This window comes from Haematobia irritans, chromosome 3 (genome assembly GCF_050003625.1).
Source record: "Haematobia irritans isolate KBUSLIRL chromosome 3, ASM5000362v1, whole genome shotgun sequence".
NCBI lineage: Eukaryota > Metazoa > Arthropoda > Insecta > Diptera > Muscidae > Haematobia > Haematobia irritans.
Genome location: NC_134399.1, coordinates 22,357,272 through 22,379,098, shown reverse-complemented (window position 1 = coordinate 22,379,098; position 21,827 = coordinate 22,357,272). Strand labels below are relative to the sequence as shown.

Below are 21,827 nucleotides of genomic sequence, written 5' to 3'. Positions count from 1 at the left end.
CTATTTTGAAGAAAATTTATCATTTGTATAAAAAATTTTGCCAAAATTTTAGTTCTATAGAATATTTTGTCTAAACTTTATTTCTACAAAATTTTCTCAAAGTTTAATTTCTATAGAATATTTTCTCAAAATGTTATTTCTATACAAAATTTTGTCAAAATTTTATTTCTATAGAATATTTTCTCAAAATGTTATTAATATATAGAAAATTTTGACAAAATTTGCTTTCTATAGAAAATTTTGTCAACATTTTATTTCCATAGAAAATTTTGTCAAAATTTTATTTCAATAGAAAAATTTCTCAAAATTTTTTTTCCTATGGAAAATTTGCTCAAAATTTTATTTCTATAGAAAATTTTGTCCAAATTTTCTTTTTATAGAAAATTTTGCAAAATCTTACTTTAATAGAAGATTTAGCAAAATTTAATTTCTATAGCAAATTTTCGCAAAATTCAATTTCTATAGAAAATTTTCTCAAAATCTTATTTCTATAGAACAGTTTGTCAAAATTTTATTTCTATAGAGTATATTGTCAAAATTTTATTTCTATAGAAAATTTTGTCAAAAATTTTTTGCTATAGAAAATTTTGCCAAAATTTAATTTCTATCTCTATTTTCTAAAAATTTTATTTCTATAGAAAATTTTGTCAGAATCTTATTTTTATAGAAGATGTAGCAAAATCTAATTTCTATAGAAAATTTTCTCAAAATTTTAGTTCTATAGAAAACTTTGTCAAAATTTAATTTCTATAGCAAATTTTCTCAAAATTTAATTTCCATAGAAAATTTTCTTTCTATAGAAAATATTGTCAAAATTTCATTTTATTGTCAAAATTTTATTTGTATAGAAAACCTTCTCAACATTTGTTTCCTATGGAAAATTTGCTCAAAATTTTTTTCCTATAGAAAATTTTGTCCAAATTTTCTTTTTATAGAAAATGTTGCAAAATCTTACTTTTATAGAAGATTTAGCAAAATTTAATTTCTATAGCAAATTTTCGCAAAATTCAATTTCTATAGAAAATTTTCTCAAAATCTTATTTCTATAGAACAGTTTGTCAAAATTTTATTTCTATAGAAAATTTTTTCAAATTTTTTTTGCTATAGAAAATTTTGTCAAAATTTAATTTCTATCTCTATTTTCTAATAATTTTATTTCTATAGAAAATTTTGTCAGAATCTTATTTTTATAGAAGATTTAGCAAAATTTAATTTCTATAGAAAATTTTCTCAAAATTTTAGTTCTATAGAAAATTTTCTATAGAACAATTTGTCAAAATTTTATTTCTATAGAGTATATTGTCATAATTTTATTTCTATAGAAAATTTTGTCAAAATTTTTTTGCTATAGAAAATATTTTGTCAAAAAATTTTTCTATAGAAAATTTTGTCAAAATTTTATTTCTATAGAAAATTTAGTCAACATTTTATTTCTATAGAATATTCTCTCAAAATTCTATTTCCATAGAAAATTTTCTCAAAATGTTATTTCCATAGAAAATTTTCTCAAAATTTTTGTTCTATAGAAAACTTTGTCCAAATTTAATTTTATTGTCAAAATTTTATTTGTATAGAAAACCTTCTCAACATTTGTTTCTTATGGAAAATTTGCTCAAAATTTTTTTCCTATAGAAAATGTTGTCCAAATTTTCATTTTATAGAAAATTTTGCCAAAATTGTATTTTTTTGAAGTTTTTTTAAAAATTTAATTTCTATAGAAAATTTTCTCAAAATTTAATTTCTATAGAAAATTTTCCCAAAATTTTTTCTATAGAAAATTTTGTCAAAACTTTATTTCTGTAGAAAATTTTTTCCAAATTTTCTTTTTATAGAAGATTTAGCAAAATTTAATTTCTATAGCAAGTTTTCTCAAAATTTAATTTCTATAACAAATTTTCTATAGAACAGTTTGTCAAATTTTTTTTTTCCATAGACTATATTGTCAAAATTTTTTTTCTATAGAAAATATTGTCAAAATTCCTTTGCTATAGAAAATTTTGTCAAAATTTAATTTCTATTTCTTTTTTCTAAAAATTTTATTTGTATAGAAAATTTTGGCAACTTTTTATTTCTATAGAACATTTTCTCAATATTTTATTTCTATAGAAAATTTTCTCAGAATTTTTGTTCCATAGAAAACTTTGCCAAAATTTAATTTCTATAGAAAATTTTGTCAAAATTTTATTTCTATAGAAAATTTTGTCAAAAATTTTATTTTTATAGAATATTTTGTCAAAAATTTATTTCTATAGAAAATTTTCTCAAAATTTTATTTCTGTAGAAAATTATTATAGAAAAACTGTCTCAAAAGTTTTTGTTTATAAAAAATTGTGTCAAAATTTTTATTTCTATAGAAAATTTTCGCAAAATGTTATTTCTATAGAAAATTGTGTCAAAGTTTTATGTCTATAGAACATTTTTTAAAAAATTTATTTCATTAGAAAATGTTGTCAAAATTTTATTTGTATAGAAAACTTTCTCAAAATTTGTTTCCTATGGAAAATTTGCTCAAAATTTTTTTCTATAGAAAATTTTGTCCAAATTTTCATTTTATATAAAATTTTTCCAAAATTTTGTTTTTGAAGTTTTTTTAAAAATTTAATTTCTATAGAAAATTTTCTCAAAATTTAATTTCTATAGAAAATTTTCCCAAAATTTTTTTCTCTAGAAAAATTTGTCAAAATTTTATTTCTGTAGAAAATTTTGTCCAAATTTTCTTTTTATAGAAGATTTAGCAAAATTTAATTTCTATACAAATTTTCTCAAAATTTAATTTCTATAACAAATTTTTTATAGAACAGTTTGTCAATTTTTTTTTCTATAGAGTATATTGTCAAAATTTTATTTCTATAGAAAATTTTGTCAAAATTCCTTTGCTATAGAAAATTTTGTCAAAATTTAATTTCTATTTCTTTTTTCTAAAAATTTTATTTCTATAGAAAATTTTGTCAAAATTTTATTTCTATAGAAAATTGTGTCAACTTTTTATTTCTATAGAATATTTTCTCAATATTTTATTTCTATAGAAAATTTTCTCAAAATTTTTGTTCTATAGAAAACTTTGCCAAAATTTAATTTCTATAGAAAATTTTGTCAAAATTTTATTTCTATAGACAATTTTGTCAAAATTTTATTTTTATAGTAATTTTTGTCAAAATTTTATTTCTATAGAAAATTTGGCAAAATTTTATTTCTATAGAATATTTTGTCAAAAATTTGTTTCTATAGAAAATTTTCTGAAAATGTTGTTTATATAGAAAATTTTCTCAAAATATTATTTCTATAGCAAATTTTCTCAAAATATAGTTTCTATATAAAATGTTCTCAAAATTTTTTTTCTATATAAAATGTTCTCAAAAATTTATTTCTGTAGAAAATTATTATAGAAAAACTTTCTCAAAAGTTTTTGTTTATAGAAAATTGTGTCAAAATTTTTATTTCTATAGAAAATTTTCGCAAATTCTTATTTCTATAGAAAATTGGGTCAAAGCTTTTTGTCTATAGAACATTTTTTAAAAAATTTATTTCATTAGAAAATGTTGTCAAATTTTTATTTCTATAGAAAATTTTATTTCTATAAAATTTGAAGTACTTCTTAGTTGGAGAGTAGTATTAATCAAAATCGACCAAAACATCAATGATTCTACAAATAGAATCTACATTTTTTTGTAGAATTCTACTTCTCGAAAAAAACAAAAATTAATAAAGAAATTATCTTAGGGGCTAGATTATTATTACGCTGTGGTTCATTCTTACTATTTTTCGGAAATGTTCTTCTGATTTTCTTAGCACTGAACTTATTGTATGTCATTTAAATTTTACCGGCATTTTGTTTTTTTTTTTTTTTTGCTGTGTAATTTTGAAACCTTGTATACTGAAATAAATTACGTGATAAATCAATATTTTTATATATTTCACACAAAATTACTAACTTTTTAACTTTGTATAGCGAGAATATAATAATAAATTCTTTGCTAAATATTTTTTACATTTTTCAATTTAACGCACGATATCACATTAGAGCATTTCGCATTATGTGAAATGTTTTAATTGCTTTAGCATACTTTAAGGCTCTTCCATATTTATGGCACAAGATTGTGAATCTCTATACCAGCCAGAGCCCCGCTGTTTGTTTATTCTGTTATCTATCCATGTTGGCTAACATAATTTCGTTTCTCTTGCTCTCTTTTTTTCTTCGTCATTCAGTCTCTTTGTTTTTATGGTACATTTCTATAGATTATAGTCATTATTTTGTTTTAATTTTACGCTTTGCTTAGTGTCGAAAATTGTATTTGCTTGGAATATTTATACCCATATTTCTTTGGTACACAATGGGGAGTATTTCGTAACAATCTAAACTTAGGTTAGTTGTAGTGGCAGCCCGTTATTTTAGGATTACTTAGTCTATCCAATCCATGGTAATACCACTTGAGGTGAACTTCTCTCTTAGGAGTGTTGTCATTATGGAGGCCAATTAATTCTCAGAGGAATAAAAAATGCTGATAAATCCTTCAGAGGAATTTAATATGGCAATAAATCAATTCATTTTATGTTTCCCCACTGTATGGTCTAAAACTATTTCACTCAACGGCATCTAGTAGAATTGCGGCATAAACTTCAACACTGCGTAACATCATAAAACCACTAAAGCAAAGTTGAAAAACCACATGTGCCATTGCATTGGTTTAAATAACATCGTTGAGTTTCCAATTCACCTAGTCATAGTCACTAATAGTTTGGCTTTTTGGTGTAAAGCCAGTAAATGTCCTAGTGTCAATCTAGGAAAAAGAGAGTGGATATGAACAGAGAGAAAATTACATGAATTACCGTATTATTGGAAGATTTGTTGGCTTAACGCTTGCTGGCTTACGATTGCCACAATTGGCAGAATTCTACCAAAAATGGTAGATTTTTTACTGTTTTGTAGATTGGTAGCATTCTTGGTTTCGATTTTGCAAAATATTCCACTCCAACTAGGAGTATTTTACAAATTTTATAGAAATTAAATTTGACCAACTTATCACTAGAAATAAAATTTTGACAAAATATTCTATAGAAATAAAATTTTGACAAAATTTTCTATAGTATTAAAATTTTGAGAAAATTTGCTATACAAAATAATTTTGAGAAATTTTTGACAAAAATAAAGGGTGGTTAAAATTTCAAGGGCCGATGTTGATTTTGAATAAAACACAAACTATTTAGGAAATTATTGTAATTTTATTTTATTATGATGTATTGGTATTATTCAATTATGTATGGAACAAAATATCGGCAAAATGGGCACCGCGACCTCGGTGGCACACCTTCATCCGATGGTCCAAATTTTCGATGACGTTGAGGCATAATGTAGGTTCTATGCCGTTAATGTGCCGAATTATCTCATCCTTTAGCTCTTGAATTGTTGCAGGCTTATCGACGTACACTTTTTCTTTCAAATAACCCCAAAGAAAAAAGTCCAATGGTGTCAAATCACATGATCTTGGCCAATTGACATCGCCATTACGTGAGATAACACGGTCATTGAATTTGTTGCGCAAAAGAGCCATTGTTTCGTTAGCTGTGTGGCAAGTGGCACCGTCCTGCTGAAACCACATAGCGTCCACATCCATATCTTCCAATTCGGCCCATAAAAAGTTCGTTATCATCTCACGATAGCAAACACCATTAACAGTAACTGCCTGACCGCTACCCCATAAACTCTTTGTGGGTGCATTGGTTTTTCGATAATCACTCTTGGACTCTCATTCGCCCAAATGCGGCAATTCTTTTTATTGACGAATCCACTGAGGTGAAAATGTGCCTCATCACTGAAGATGATTTTATTCGAAAATTGATCATCCACTGTTGCCATTTCTTGGAACCATTTAACACGTTGTTCGATTGTGTATCTCTCCATGGTTCAAATTGAGTAAGTCTGAAATAGAGAAATGTCAAATAAAATTCGGAAAAAACTTGGTGTTTAGGTGTGGTTCACATTCAACATCGGCCCTTACAATTTAACCATCCTTTATCTATAGAAATAAAATTTTCTATAGAAAAAAATTTTTTGAGAAAATTTTCTATAGAAATTAAATTTTGAGAAAATTTGTTAAGAAATTAAATTTTGACAAAATCTTGTACAAAAATAAAATATAGACAAAATTTTCTATGGAAAAAAAAAATTTGGACAACATTTGCTCTGGAAATAAAATTTTTACAAAATTTGCTGTAGAAATAAAATATTTACAAATTTTCTATAGAAATAAAATTTTGCCAAAATATTCTATAGAAATAAAATTTTGAAAAAATGTTCTATAGAAATAAAGTTTTGAGAAAATTTTCTATAGAAATTAAATTTTGAGAAAATTTGCTATAGAAATTACATTTTGACAAAATTTTCAATATATTAATAAAATTTTGACAAACTTTTCTATAGAAATAATATTTGAGAAAATATTCTATAGAAATTAAACTTTGAAAAAATTTTGTTTAGAAAAAAAATTGAGAAAATTGTGTATAGAAATAAAATTTTGAGAAAATTGTATATAGAAATAAAATTTTGACAAAATTTTCTATTGAAGTAAAATATTGACAAAATATTCTATAGAAATAAAATCTTGACAAAATATTCTATAGTAATAAAATTTTGACAAAATTTTCTATAGAAATAAAATTGGACCAAGAAACACAATTTTGACAAAATTTTCTATAGAAATAAAATTTTGATAAAATTGTCACAAAATTTCCTATAGAACTAAAATTTTGACAAAATTTGCTGTAGAAATAAAATGTTTACAAAATTTGCTGTAGAAATAAAATTTTTACAAATTTTCTATAGGAATAAAATTTTGCCAAAATATTCTATAGAAATAAAATATTGACAAAATTTTCTATAGAAATAAAGTTTTGAGAAAATTTTCTATAGAAATTAAATTTTGAGATAAATTGCTATAGAAATTACATTTTGACAAAATTTTCAATATATTAATAAAATTTTGACAAAATATTTTAAAGAAATAAAATTTGAAAATTTTGTATAGAACTAAAATTTTGACAAAATTGTCTATAGAAATAAAATTTTGACAAATTTTTCTATAAAAGTAAAATTTTGACAAAATATTCTATAGAAATAAAACCTTGACAAAATTTTCTATAGAAATAAAATCTTGACAAAATTTTCTATATTAATAAAATTTTGACAAAATTTTCTATAGAAATAAAATTTGAGAAAATATTCTATAGAGAAAATTGAGAAAATTTTGTTTGGAAAAAAAATTGAGAAAATTTTATATAGAAATAAAATTTTGAGAAATTTGTATATAGAAATAAAATTTTGACAAAATTTTCTATAGAAGTAAAATTTTGACAAAATATTCTAAAGAAATAAAATCTTGACAAAATTTTCTATAGAAATAAAATCTTGACAAAATTTTCTATAGAAATAAAATTTTGACAAAATGTTCTATATAAATAAAATTTTCTATAGAAATAAAATTTTGACAAAATGTTCTATAGAAATAAAATTTTGACAAAATTTTCTTGAGAAATAGAATTTTGACAAAATTTTCTTTAGAAATAGAATTTTGACAAAATTTTCTATAGAAATAAAATTTTGACAAAATTTTCTATAGAAGTAAAATTTTGACAAAATTTTCTATAGAAGTAAAATTTTGACAAAAATTGCTGTAGAAATAAAATTTTTACAATATTTGCTGTAAAATAAATTTTTTAAAAATTTTCTATAGAACTACATTTTTAACAAATTTTCTATAGAAATAAAATGTTGACAAAATTGTCTATAGAAATACAATTTTGACAAAATTTTCTATAGAAGTAAAATTTTGACAAAATATTCTATAGAAATAAAATCTTGACAAAATTGTCTATAGAAATAAAATTTTGACAAAATTTTCTATAGAAGTAAAATTTTGACAAAATATTCTATAGAAATAAAATCTTGACAAAATTTTCTATAGAAATAAAATCTTGACAAAATTTTCTTTAGTAATAAAATTTTGACAAAATTTTCTATAGAAATAAAATTGGACTAAAAACACAACTTTGACAAAATTTTCTACAGAAATAAAATTTGGATAAAATTTTCTAAAGAAATAACTTTTCATAAAATTTCCTGTAGAAATAAAATTTTGACAAAATTTGCTGCAGAAATAAAATTTTTACAAAATTTGCTGTAAAAATAAAATTTTTACAAATTTTCTATAGAACTAAAATTTTTACAAATTTTTTATAGAACTAAAATTTTTACATAATTTACCATAGAAATAAAATGTTGACAAAATTTTCTATAGAAATACAATTTTTACAAAATTTTCTATAGGAATGAAATTTAACAAAATTTACTATAGAAATTAAATTTTGACATAATTTTCTATAGAAATAAAATGTTGACAAAATTTTCTATAGAAATAAAATTTTAACAAAATTTTCTGGAGGAATAAAATTTTGACAAAATTTTCTACAGAAATAAAATTTTGACAAAATTTTCTATAAAAGTAAAATTTTGAAAAAATATTCTATAGAAATAAAATTTTGAAAAAATGTTCTATAGAAATAAAGTTTTAAGAAAATTTTCTATAGAAATTAAATTTTGAGAACATTTGCTATAAAAATTACATTTTGCAAAATTTTCAATATATTAATAAAATTTTGACAAAATTTTCTATAGAAATAAAATTTGTGAAAATATTCTATAGAGAAAATTGAGAAAATTTTGTTTGGAAAAAAAATTGAGAAAATTTTATATAGAAATAAAATTTTGAGAAATTTGTATATAGAAATAAAATTTTGACAAAATTTTCTATAGAAGTAAAATTTTGACAAAATATTCTAAAGAAATAAAATCTTGACAAAATTTTCTATAGAAATAAAATCTTGACAAAATTTTCTATAGAAATAAAATTTTGACAAAATGTTCTATATAAATAAAATTTTCTATAGAAATAAAATTTTGACAAAATTTTCTTTAGAAATAGAATTTCGACAAAATTTTCTTTAGAAATAGAATTTTGACAAAATTTTCTATAGAAATAAAATTTTGACAAAATTTTCTATAGAAGTAAAATTTTGACAAAATTTTCTATAGAAGTAAAATTTTGACAAAATATTCTATAGAAATAAAATCTTGACAAAATTTTCTATAGAAATAAAATTGGACCAAGAAACACAATTTTGACAAAATTTTCTATAGAAATAAAATTTGGATAAAATTTTCTAAAGAAATAACTTTTCATAAAATTTCCTATAGAAATAAAATTTTGACAAAATTTGCTGTAGAAATAAAATTTTTACAAAATTTGCTGTAAAATAAAATGTTTAAAAATTTTCTATAGAACTACATTTTTAACAAATTTTCTATAGAAGTAAAATTTTGACAAAATATTCTATAGAAATAAAATCTTGACAAAATTTTCTATAGATGTAAAATTTTGACAAAATATTCTATAGAAATAAAATCTTGACAAAATTTTCTATAGAAATAAAATCTTGACAAAATTTTCTATAGTAATAAAATTTTGACAAAATTTTCTATAGAAATAAAATTGGACCAAGAAACACAATTTTGACAAAATTTTCTATAGAAATAAAATTTGGATAAAATTTTCTAAAGAAATAACTTTTCATAAAATTTCCTATAGAAATAAAATTTTGACAAAATTTGCTGTAGAAATAAAATTTTTACAAAATTTTCTATAGAAGTAAAATTTTGACAAAATATTCTATAGAAATAAAATCTTGACAAAATTTTCTATAGATGTAAAATTTTGACAAAATATTCTATAGAAATAAAATCTTGACAAAATTTTCTATAGAAATAAAATCTTGACAAAATTTTCTATAGTAATAAAATTTTGACAAAATTTTCTATACAAATAAAATTGGACCAAGAAACACAATTTTGACAAAATTTTCTATAGAAATAAAATTTGGATAAAATTTTCTAAAGAAATAACTTTTCATAAAATTTCCTGTAGAAATAAAATTTTGACAAAATTTGCTGTAGAAATAAAATTTTTACAAAATTTGCTGTAAAAATAAAATTTTTACAAATTTTCTATAGAACTAAAATTTTTAAAAATTTTCTATAGAACTAAAATTTTTACATAATTTTCCATAGAAATAAAATGTTGACAAAATTTTCTATAGAAATAAAATTTTGACAAAATTTTCTGGAGGAATAAAATTGTGACAAAATTTTCTATAGAAATAAAATTTTGACAAAATTTTCTATAGAAGTAAAATTTTAAAAAAATATTCTATAGAAATAAAATCTTGACTAAAAATTCTATAGAAATAAAATCTTGAAAAAAAATGTCTATAGAAATGCAATTTTGACAGAATTTCCTATAGAAATGAAATTTGACAAAATTTTTCTATAGAAAATAAAATTTAATATTAAAAATATTGACAAAATATTTTATAAATAAAAAATTCTGACATATCCCTTCATGATATCCCTTTCTTCGTGTAAGTGTATAAATAAAACCATTACTATAGGCGGCAGGCGAAACATTTTTGTCGCGACGACAAATACAATAAGTTTGTCGGCAAAAATTTACTCTTTTCTTGTTTCCGAGTATTTTGATGGTCAATATAGCATGCTTTTTCAATATTTAATAAATGAATTGAATAAAAAAATGTAATATCTGGTTTTTTGTTGAGTTATTTGAAGATAAAAGAGTGTCCACATGGCCAAGCAACAACAATGCCTAGTGGTGAATTAAAAAAATTGATAAGCAATGGCAACACTAAACCAAGGAATTAGAATAGATTTTAATTTGGCGACATGCCGTTAGCCGTCACGATTTTGGGCTTCCAATAAGAAATAACATACACATAAATAAGTGTTCGCCTACCGCCTATTGCTGTTCGATATAACCAAGGCCGTTTGTCTGTCAATTCAATAATGTTGCTATCGTCCTATAATTTGGCACAGATTCGTTTTCGTCTGCATGCATGTCAAAGACGTAGACGGTCCAGGTTTCGATATAGCCCCCATATAGACCGATCTCCCGATTTAATTTGTTGTGCTTATATACAACGTAATTTTCATTCGATTTCCATGAAATTAGAAATCTGCTATTTTAGGTCCATAAATGGATGTTACAAATATGTGGTATATCGGTCCATGTTTTAGTATAGCCCCCATATATACCGATCTGCCAATTTGACTTCTTAGGCTTCTACACACCGCAATATTTATCGGATTCGCCTGAATTTGGAAATCTAGAAGGATTTTAGATCCAAAAATATTTTTTCCAAAATGTTGAATATCAGTTTATAGACCTATCTCCCGATTTGATTTCTTGGGCTTCTTCAAAACGCAATATATATCGAATTGGAGATTTAGAGTAATTTTAGTTCCACAAATAGGTGTGTCAAATATGGTGTGTATATGTCCATGTTTTGGCATAACCCCATATAAACCAATCTCCCCATTTTTTTCTTGGACTTCTACATTTCGATTTGCCTCAACTTGTAAATCTATAGGAACTTTAACTCCACAATTAAATGTTCCGAACAGTGCGAACATCGATCCATGTTTTGGTGTAGCCCACATATAAACCGATGTCACGATTTGACTTCTTGGGTTTTAAATCATATGAATGTTTTATTTCATCGGATTTTAAGATTCCTCCAAAACTCAAATAAAAAATGGTTTTTGTAAATAAAAGATGTCATGTAGTCCCCGTGTAGACACTTTAAATGTATATAGTGTACAATTTGAAACGATATACTTGGGAGAGTATCTGTTTTCAAATCCTCCTGCAATTCTGTTAATTTTTCAAGTAACTCGTTACGACGTCTTTAGCGCATCATGCCTTAGAAACTTATATATAAATAGTAATTACTCTAAACTTTATTTGCCTCAAATTTTTCTATTTCGAAATGAACCATTAAAATCCAAAATCCACCCAGCTGTGGTTATAAATTCAGGTAATTTTAACATTTCAGTCGTTGGAATAGTAAGTGGAGCATAGAGAAACTGGAATACAAAATGATTAAGAAACAATTCCTCAAAAATACCGTTATTTACACAGAAAAAAATTTCACGAAAATTTTTCCAATTAAAATTTTAATTGAATTTTAAATAATATTCAATTAAATATTTAATTGATTCAACAAATTTTTTAATTGAAACAAAAATCAATCACAAAATTAATAGTATCAATTAATTTTTTAATTGATCTTCAATTAATTTTTTAATTGATTATCACGTATAAATAGGCGACCAATTTCTCGGCTTACCCCGTCCGTCACCATAAACGGGGTGCCTTCTAGTTTTCCGATGAAAGATTTGTCGGAAATGAACACGGCTTAACACATTTCCTTGCTTGTTCTCGGAACTTATAGTGGAACCAACACAACGGCTTACCTTTAGAATTGTTGCTTGACCGACTTCTCGATTTAGAACGGCTTCTGGAACCCGTGGTCATAGCTTCGATTTTCTTAGTCAATTCATCGATTTTCATTTCCAAATTTCGAATTTTGGATGATGAAGAACCTTCCGATGAGCTTGATGCAATAGCGTTGATGTCCCATGGCTCGGCTGTATCCGCAATTTTATCTGCCATTTGTGCCAATTTATTCAAAGATTCACTACTTACGGATAATATAACTTGGGTTTGTTTAGGTAAACGTTGCATCCATAGAGATTTGAGTACTTCTTCAGAAACTTTATTTGCAGCTAAAGATGACATTTCACGAAGTAAAGTTGATGGTTTCTTGTCGCCTATTTCAATTTCTCGGATCAACCTTTTTAATCGCTTTTCCTCCGAATCCATAAATCGTTCTTGTATGCTCCTCTTCAAAGTTTCATACATATTGGATTCTGGGGGATTTATTATTATGTCATTTACTTCTGACAGAATGCTAGCATCTATTGATCCAACGACGGTGTGAAACTTAGTGGGGTCTGCTACTATACCGGATGTGATAAACTGGCTTTCGACCTGCTTAAACCAAAGAGCAGGATTGCTACGCCAAAATGGAGGAATCTTGACTGACACTCTTGCAATTTCTTGGTGTCCAGCGTTCAAGGGATCATCGATAGGGTTTATGGACCTATTACCTTGTTCTGGAGATGGAGGATTCACTCCCGGTATAAGGACGTCTTGATGTGTTTCTCGGTTACCTTGATTTGGCATGGTAATGGAAGTTCTTTGTGGGCTATGGAACATAATCTTTTCGTCCTTTAGCAATGGATGAGCGTTCTCGGGCTTGTCGGGGTCACCAATTGAAGTATGTTTTGTTGTGAGAGAAATAAAACACAGGAATAAAAAAGGAAATTATTTAATATTTTATTTCACAACCGTTTCTTCAAATAAAATTTTTCGAATGCTCATTAACATTTTTATTTTCTATATCTCAGAATAAAAAGTCAATGGTAACTCAATTTGAAAAAATTATTTTTTAACAAGTAAAATTATTTTTAAGCAAAGTGAAAAAAAAAATCTGAGGTAACTTGATTTTAAAATTTAATTTTTTTAGCAAACAAAGTTAATTTTAATCGAAGTGAAAATGTTAGAGTGGGGTTGCTCCTACAACCACCACAATACTATCATTTCCGTGATTGAAGACATTTCAATTAAAAAATTAATTGGATCAATTAATTTCGTGATTGAATCAGAAAAATTTTTTTTTGTGTGTATTGAAATGTCCCATCAAATCCCCAAATCTCCCACTCAAAAAATGTGTCCTGATACACGCAACACAATCCCCAATTTGTGAGAAAATCCCCAGTACTGGCAAGCCAGGATATACAAGTGAGAAAAACAATACGAAAAACGGCACCCCCACCATCCACAATAAATCTTCAAAAAAATTTGCCGGTTTCTAAGATTGTTTTGCTCAGATAATTCGTCGGTCTTACAAAACACAATAAATATAATCATTCTCATAAGATTTCACATGGCTGCAGAGTCATAGAAAACATTATAATGTTAAAAGAAATGTGTATATGTTACATTTAAACAGCTAGAAATGTACAAATGTGTATAGACAATCCAATGGCCGGCATGTAAACAATACCTCTTCACAGATATATATGTGTAAACACCCATGCATACACACACACATACTCGCCAACTTATTACAGTCCTTAGCAGGGCTGCCAATTTTGCCGATTTATCGGCATTTTGACGATTTTTTACTCAAAAAATAGCTAATGCCGATTTTCCGATTTTTGCCCCAAAAATGACGATATTAGCTCGGTTCAAAAATTTTGACTAGAAGCAGTTCGTTTACACATGCAGAGCCAGCAAAAGAGAGAATACATTCGACAATAGTCAGATAGAGAAATGGCAAGTTTTTGTTAGAGATTTAATACACGTAGGAGCTATACCACATTTAAAATCTACAGTATTAGTATCACGGTTGCCACTCGTGCCAAAAATAATCCATCAAAATTTGAAGAAAATGTTATCAAAAATCTACCAAATTACAAAGATATCTTGAAGTTGTTGATCAAATGTTTATGGTTGGTATATACAAAAATGTTGTTTTATTCGAAAGAATAAATTTATAGAACATTTTGTTAAAATTCTATTTCTACAGAAAATGTTGTCAAAATTTTATTTCTATAAACAATTTCGGCAAAATTTTATTTCTATAGAAAATTTTGTTAAAATTTTATTTCTACAGAAAAGTTTGTAAAAATTTTATTTCTGTAGAAAATTATGTCAAAATTTTATTTCTATAGAAAATTTTGTTAAAATTTTATATCTACAGAAAAAGTTGTTAAAATTTTATTTCTAGAAAATTTCGTCAAAATTTTATTTCTATAGAAAATTTTGTAAAAATTGTATTTCTATAGAAAATTTTGTTAAAATTTTATTTCTATAGAAAAAGTTGTCAAAATTTTATTTCTATAGAAAATTTCGACAAAATTTTATTTCTGTAAAAAATTTTGTCAAAATTTTGTTTCAATTAAAAAATTTGTCAACATTTGATTTCTATAGAGAATTATGAAATTTTTTTTATTTCTATAGAAAACTTTCTCAAGCTTTTATATCTGTAGAACATTTTTGCACATTTTTATTTCTATAGAATATTCTCGCAAAAATTTTTTTTCTATAGAACATTTTTTGCAATTTTTTCTATAGTAAATTCTTGAACATTTTTTTCTATGAACATTTTATTTCTAAGAAAATTTTGCAAAATTTTATTTCTGAGAAAATAAAGATCTTTAATATTTACATATATGTTGCCCGATTTTCTAAAATTTCGCAATTTGCAAAAATTTTATTAAAATTTATTATTAAAAATAAAATTTTTGCAAATTGCGAAATTTTAGAAAATCGGACAACACATATGTAAATATTAAAGATCTTTATTTTTATTTTTAAATAAAATACTTACTGAGGTAAAAGTATATATAAAAAAATATTTTTTATATTATATTTTGAATTGCATAGCATTGCATAAAAATGTTGTTTTTTTATTTTATTTTTTTATACAAGACTGAATTCATTATCATTTTGTAGTTGAAATGCATAGTTGTGTTAATTTTCTGTTCTTTATATGACATAAATATTTTTGTTTTTAACAAAAAATTAGTTTGGTTTTAATATTATTAACATTGCAGATTTTTTGACGATTTTTAAAATGGAAGTGACGATTATGACGATTTTTTCGGAAAAAAGTGACGATTATTCTTGAAATTTTATTGGCAGCCCTGGTCCTTAGACATTTTTAAGCATTCATATGTAACAAGAGCAAAAATTCTTCCCTTATTTTTGCGGTTTTCTTTGCCGCCATAAAGCAATGCTGAGAGCACAACATTAGCTTAGAAATAGAAAAAAACACACGAGAGAGAGACAGACTAAAGAACCATAAAAGGTCTCTGCTTGATGATAATAATTCAAGACTACTACCACAAGGTTTGTCATGTTGCGGTAGGACAAGGCTGAATGCCAAAAATGCTTACATAAAAAGAGAAAACCGTAATAAGGAACTAACATCATAACAAAGATGGAGACACACGTTGTTGTTTAAATATAGCTTTAAGCTCTAGGAAAAGAAAAATTTAACAGTTTAGGGAACAGAATTTCAAAGATTTTTTTGGAAATGATGCTTTTAATAAACCAACACTGAAGTGGAGAATAAAAATAGCAGACAAAATTCTCAACAAAATGTATAGCACCTGTCTTTCATATGTTTGCAAACTGTTAATATATATTGAATAATTTATAAATAAACAACAAAAAATGTTTGGTTGAAAATATTTTACATTATTATGGTAAATTTAACAGAAGAACCCCCCTACAGAGGCTCTAATGTAGAAGACTAGTATATACATCAGTAAGTATATACAGCAGGAAGTTCGGTCAGGCCAAATCTTAAATACCCACCACCATGAATCAAATATAACAGTTCCCTTCGAAAACTCTTCGTCATGGCGTCCCTATGGTAAATGGATCAACCACAGAACCGGTACAGGACTAGTCCCTGGGGTGTATGGACTAGCCCCAGTTCTGGTCAAAACGTATGGAAGGGACCGGTCATTTCAACATGGGTTTGTCATTGACGGGGTAAATTTACATTTTAGGACGCGTCTTGAACTCATCCCAAAGGACACGTCCTGGGACAATTTAGCAGGAGCACCCCATAGACAGGTCCTCAGGAACCAGTCTCGGACAAACTCTTAGAAATCTGTTTCAATTTGGGCAACCCAATCGAACCCGAAATGAAAAAAAAAACTTTTGAAATATGTTGAACAATAGGTTATTCTGATAATTTTATTTCACTAAATGTGAAAATGCTTGATATTAAAATATTAATGGACCTAAGATTTTAATATCAAGCGAGTACGGATATAAAAAAATTATGACTATTTAAAAATTGCATCTAACTGGAGCCATCTAACTGGACCAGTTCTGTGATAGGTACGTCAGTGGCATTTTCCACCAATTTCCCATAGGGGTGTTACTTGATAATATATTGGGGGTTACTTGATAATGTATAGAATGGTAATATATAGAAATGATTAAATAACGCCTTGATTTGAATTCTAAAATCTTTGAGATTTGGAAATTTTACTTTCAGTTTCAAGAAACTTTCATGATCAGTGCACCTTCTATATCCTCAAGAAGTGAAATCGGTCTATATGGAGGCCTTACCAAATGGAGCGATAAAAACTAAATCCGTTACAATTTCAGGCAAATAGGATAAAACTACGGTTTATATAAGCCCAAGTAGTTAAATCGGGAAATCAGTATATATGGGTGCTATGCCAAAAATATGCACCGATACACAAAATTCAGAACATCTAGTTGTGGTTCTGAAAAACTTACAGAATTTAGACGCCAAATCGGAGGTTGGGTTTATAAGGGGGGATATATCAAAATCTATACCGATACACAATTTATTCGGAACACTTATTTATGGTCCTCAAAAACCTCTAGATTTCAAATTTCAAGCAAATTGAATAAAAACTACGGTTTCTAGAAGCTCAAGAAGTAAAATCGGGAGATCGGGCTATATGGGGGCTATAGCAAACCATAGAGCGATACACACCATATTCGACAAAACTGTTTGTGGTCCTTACATACCTTTAGATTTCTAATTTCAGGAAAATTGAATTGAAAATACGGTTTCTAAAAGCCCAAGAAGTAAAATCAGGAGATCGATCTATATGGGGGTTATACCAAAACATGGACCGGTACACACCATTTGCTACACATCTATTTTTGGTCCTAAAATACCTACTGACTTCCAATTTCAGAAAAATCGGATTGCAAATACGGTTTCTAGAAGCCCAAGAAGTAAAATTGGGAGATCGGTCTATATGGGGGCTACACCAAAATATGGACCGATAGGCACCATTTTTGGCACACTTATTTATAGTCCTAAAATACCTCTAGATTTCCAATTTCAGGCCAATCGAATAAAAACTACGGTTTCTAGAAACCCAAGAAATAGAATCGGGAGATCAGTTTATATGGGGACTATACCAATAGGATAGAAAATAAGGTTTCTAGAAACCCAAGACCTAAATCGGGGGATTGGTTTATATGGCGGCTATACCAAAACATGGATCGATACACCTCATTTTCGACACACCTATGTTTGGTCCTAAAATACCTATAGATTTCAAATTTCAGGAAAATCGGATTGCAAATACGGTTTCTAGAAACCCAAGAAGTAAAGTTGGGAGATCGGTCTATATGGGGGCTATACCAAAATATGGACCGATAGGCACCATTTTCGGCACACTTATTTATGGTCCTAAAATACCTCTAGATTTCCAATTTCTGGACAATCGAATAAAAACTACGGTTTCTAGAAACCCAAGAAATAGAATCGGGAGATCAGTTTATAGGGGGGCTGTACCAAACATGGATAGCCCATCTTCGAACTTGACCTGCTTGGAGACAAAAAACAAGTTTGTGCAAAAATTAAGCAAGATAGCTTTATTATTGAAGGCTGTAGCGTGATTACAACAGACATCCAGACAGACGGACATTGTTATATGGTCTATGAATTTAACCCTGACTAGGTTAGGTTAGGTTATGTGGTAGCCCGATGTATCAGGCTCACTTAGACTATTCAGTCCATTGTGATACTACAGTGGTGAAATTCTCTCTTATCACTGAGTGCTGCCCGATTCCATGTTAAGCTCAATGACAAGGGACCTCCTTTTTATAGCCGAGTCCGAACGGCGTTCCACATTCCAGTGAAACCACTTAGAGAAGCTTTGAAATCCTCAGAAATGTCACCAGCATTACTGAGGTGGGATAATCCACCGCTGAAAAACTTTTTGGTGTTCGGTCGTAGCAGGAATCGAACCCACAACCTTGTATATGCAAGGCGGGCATGCTAACCATTGCACCACGGTGGCTCCCATCCCTGACTAAGAATATATATACTTGGAAATCGATATTCAATGTGTTACAAACGGAATGATAAACTTATTATACCACCATCATCATTCTATGGTGGCCACTAACATTTCCCCATTTAATAGAGATGTTTTATACTTCCTTATACCATTGAAGTACACAAAAATAAAAGTTTGTGCATTACATCAATCCGATAGCTATATTGTAATCACAGTTGCCACTCGTGCCGGAAACAATCTACCAAAATTTTAAGAAAACTTTACAAAAATCTACGAAATATGTTAAAAAATCTTTCTTTTATCAAAATTTCAGTTCCTACTTCTGCTAAAAGGGAGAATTTACTGACAATGAACTTCGATAGTAGGACCTAACATGAAAATTAAAACTTTTAAAAGTATTGAATTTATTTATAAAGGGTGATACGGTCAAAATTTGGTCAATATAAACTTGACGTATTTCTTTCAATTTTGCATTTAAAACACCCCTCATTTTGAAGGTGTGTGTGTGTGTAGAATGTTGCTCCCATTTTGATTTTGGAATTCACTCTTCAGTTGTCAAAATGCCGTCCAAGCAAGAAGAGCAGCGTATCAAAATTTTCCTCGCGCATCGCGAAAATCCGAGCTACTCGCACGCAAAGCTGGCAAAATCGGTAAAAGTTTCCAAATCAACCGTTACAAATGTAATTAAAGTATTTGGGGAACGTTTGTCGACAGCCAGGAAGTCTGGATCGGGGGGAAATCGAAAACCGGAAGCCGCTGAGACGACAAAGAGAGTTGCCGGTAGTTTCAAGCGAAACCCTAACCTCTCTCTCCGCGATGCCGCAAATAAGCTGTGTGTATCATCAACAACCGTGCATCGAGCCAAAAAACGAACCGGACTATCGACTTACAAGAAGGTAGTGACTCCAAATCGCGATGATAAACAAAATACGACGGCCAAAGCGCGATCCCGGAGGCTGTACACGACGATGCTGACGAAGTTTGACTGCGTGGTAATGGACGACGAAACCTACGTCAAAGCCGACCACAAGCAGCTTCCGGGACAGGAGTTTTATACGGCAAAAGGACGGGGAAAGGTAGCAGATATTTTCAAGCATATAAAACTGTCAAAGTTCGCAAAGAAATATCTGGTTTGGCAAGCCATTTGTACCTGTGGCTTGAAAAGCAGCATTTTCATAGCTTCCGGGACTGTCAACCAAGAAATTTACGTGAAAGAGTGTTTGAATAAACGTCTGCTGCCTTTCCTGAAGAAACACGGTTGTTCCGTACTGTTTTGGCCGGATTTGGCATCTTGCCATTACGGTAAAAAGGCCATTGAGTGGAACGCCGCCAACAACGTGCAGGTGGTTCCCAAGGACAAGAACCATCCCAACACGCCAGAGCTCCGCCCAATTGAGAAATACTGGGCTACTGTGAAGCGGAAGCTAAAGAAGACCAAAAAAAAAAACTGCTAAGGACGAGCAGCAGTTCAAGGCAAACTGGCTTTCTGCGGCGAAGAAGGTGGACAAGGTGGCTGTACAAAATCTGATGGCAGGTGTCAAGCGTGAGGCCCGGCAATTCGGATTTGGAAAAGCGAAAGCCTAACTGAATATTTTTCCAGAATTTTATACTAATTGAACTTGAAAAAGAAATTTAATTTGATTTCTTAAATAAACGATTTCACTGATTTACACGCGTTTTCCCTTGACCAAATTTTGACCGTATCACCCTGTATGAAAATTTCGTCAAAACATTTTTTCTATTGAATATGTTGCCAAAATTTTGTTTCTTTTCAAAATTTTATTTCTATAGAAAAAAATTATTTCTATAGAATTTTGTCAAAAATTTATTTCTATAGAACATTTTGCTAAAATTTTATTTTTATAGAAAGTTTTATCTAAACTTTATTCCTATAGAAAACTTTTTCTAAATTTTTATTCCTAAACGAAATATGTGAAGAGGAATATTTTGCAAAATCTACCAAAACATCAAGAATTCTCCAAATCTTCCATTTTTGGTAGAATTCTAGCAACTGTGAAAAATTTTCCCCATTGGGAATTTTGGATATTTTCGATACAAATTTAAGGAATGATTATTTCAATATCATGGGAACACATCAAAATATTAGTCTCAGAACCCATAAATTATATATATTTTCTTGGTCTATGGTATTATATAGTCGCTTTCGTCCGGTGTTCGATATTATGTTCTTGTTTTACATGCAAAAAATAACAGAGGTCAAATCCATTTAAGTAGTTATCATTCGAAATAAAATTATATTTCCCCTACTTTCATTCTGTTATTCTATTTAACAGCTATGTTATTGGTTGGAGAAAAATAATAGTGTTGTAAAGTAGTGAAATGTCTGTGGGAAATTCCTTTACATTATGCTCCCTTCTGTTATGGCATTCTATGCTCAGAAATTCCATTTAATAACAGTATTATGGTTGATTTTAAACTCGTGACCATATCCTAATGTAATCAGTAGTGCTCTGACAGTCAAAGAGTCTATGATGATGGTTCAGTTTATATATGTTGTCAGTGGAAGCTAAAACTGAATGTTCTTATGGAAAATACGTAGATTTGAAAGAGGCAGATTTTGAGGATTTTTCTATACGCAAAAAAAAAAAAAATAAATAAATAAGAACGTCCTTAAGTTTAAAAGCTACAAAGTTAATATGGAAGTCTCTTAGCATTGAATGCTGTCTGATTCTATATTATGGTTAATGAAAATCAATAATTTCAAGAAGTTTTAGATACTCTGACATATGTCAAGAATTATTATTTTGCTTATACCTTCCACCATAAGTTTGTCATTCCGATTGTAGCACATCGAAATATTGCTCTAAGACCCCATAAAGTATGTATATGCTGAGTCGTGGTGAAATTCTGAGTCGATCTAGCCATGTCCGTCCGTCTGTTGAAATTACGCTAACTTCCGAACGAAATAAGTTATCGAAACGAAACTTGGCACAAGTAGTTGTTATTGATATGGTTCGGATGGTAT

General features: G+C 27.6%; 1 protein-coding gene across 1 annotated transcript; it reads right to left on the bottom strand.

Annotated features, from left to right (window-relative positions):
* Nucleotides 1-12,278: 12,278 nt before the first annotated feature.
* On the bottom strand, nt 12,279-13,148 carry LOC142230790 (uncharacterized). The gene has a single exon (XM_075301418.1). The coding sequence runs from the start codon at nt 13,146-13,148 to the stop codon at nt 12,279-12,281; it is 870 nt and encodes a 289-aa protein (XP_075157533.1).
* Nucleotides 13,149-21,827: the final 8,679 nt, after the last annotated feature.

Excerpts from the sequence above, each read along its gene's own strand:
- LOC142230790 (XM_075301418.1), bottom strand. The coding sequence starts at position 13,148 with ATGCCAAATCAAGGTAACCGAGAAACACATCAAGACGTCCTTATACCG.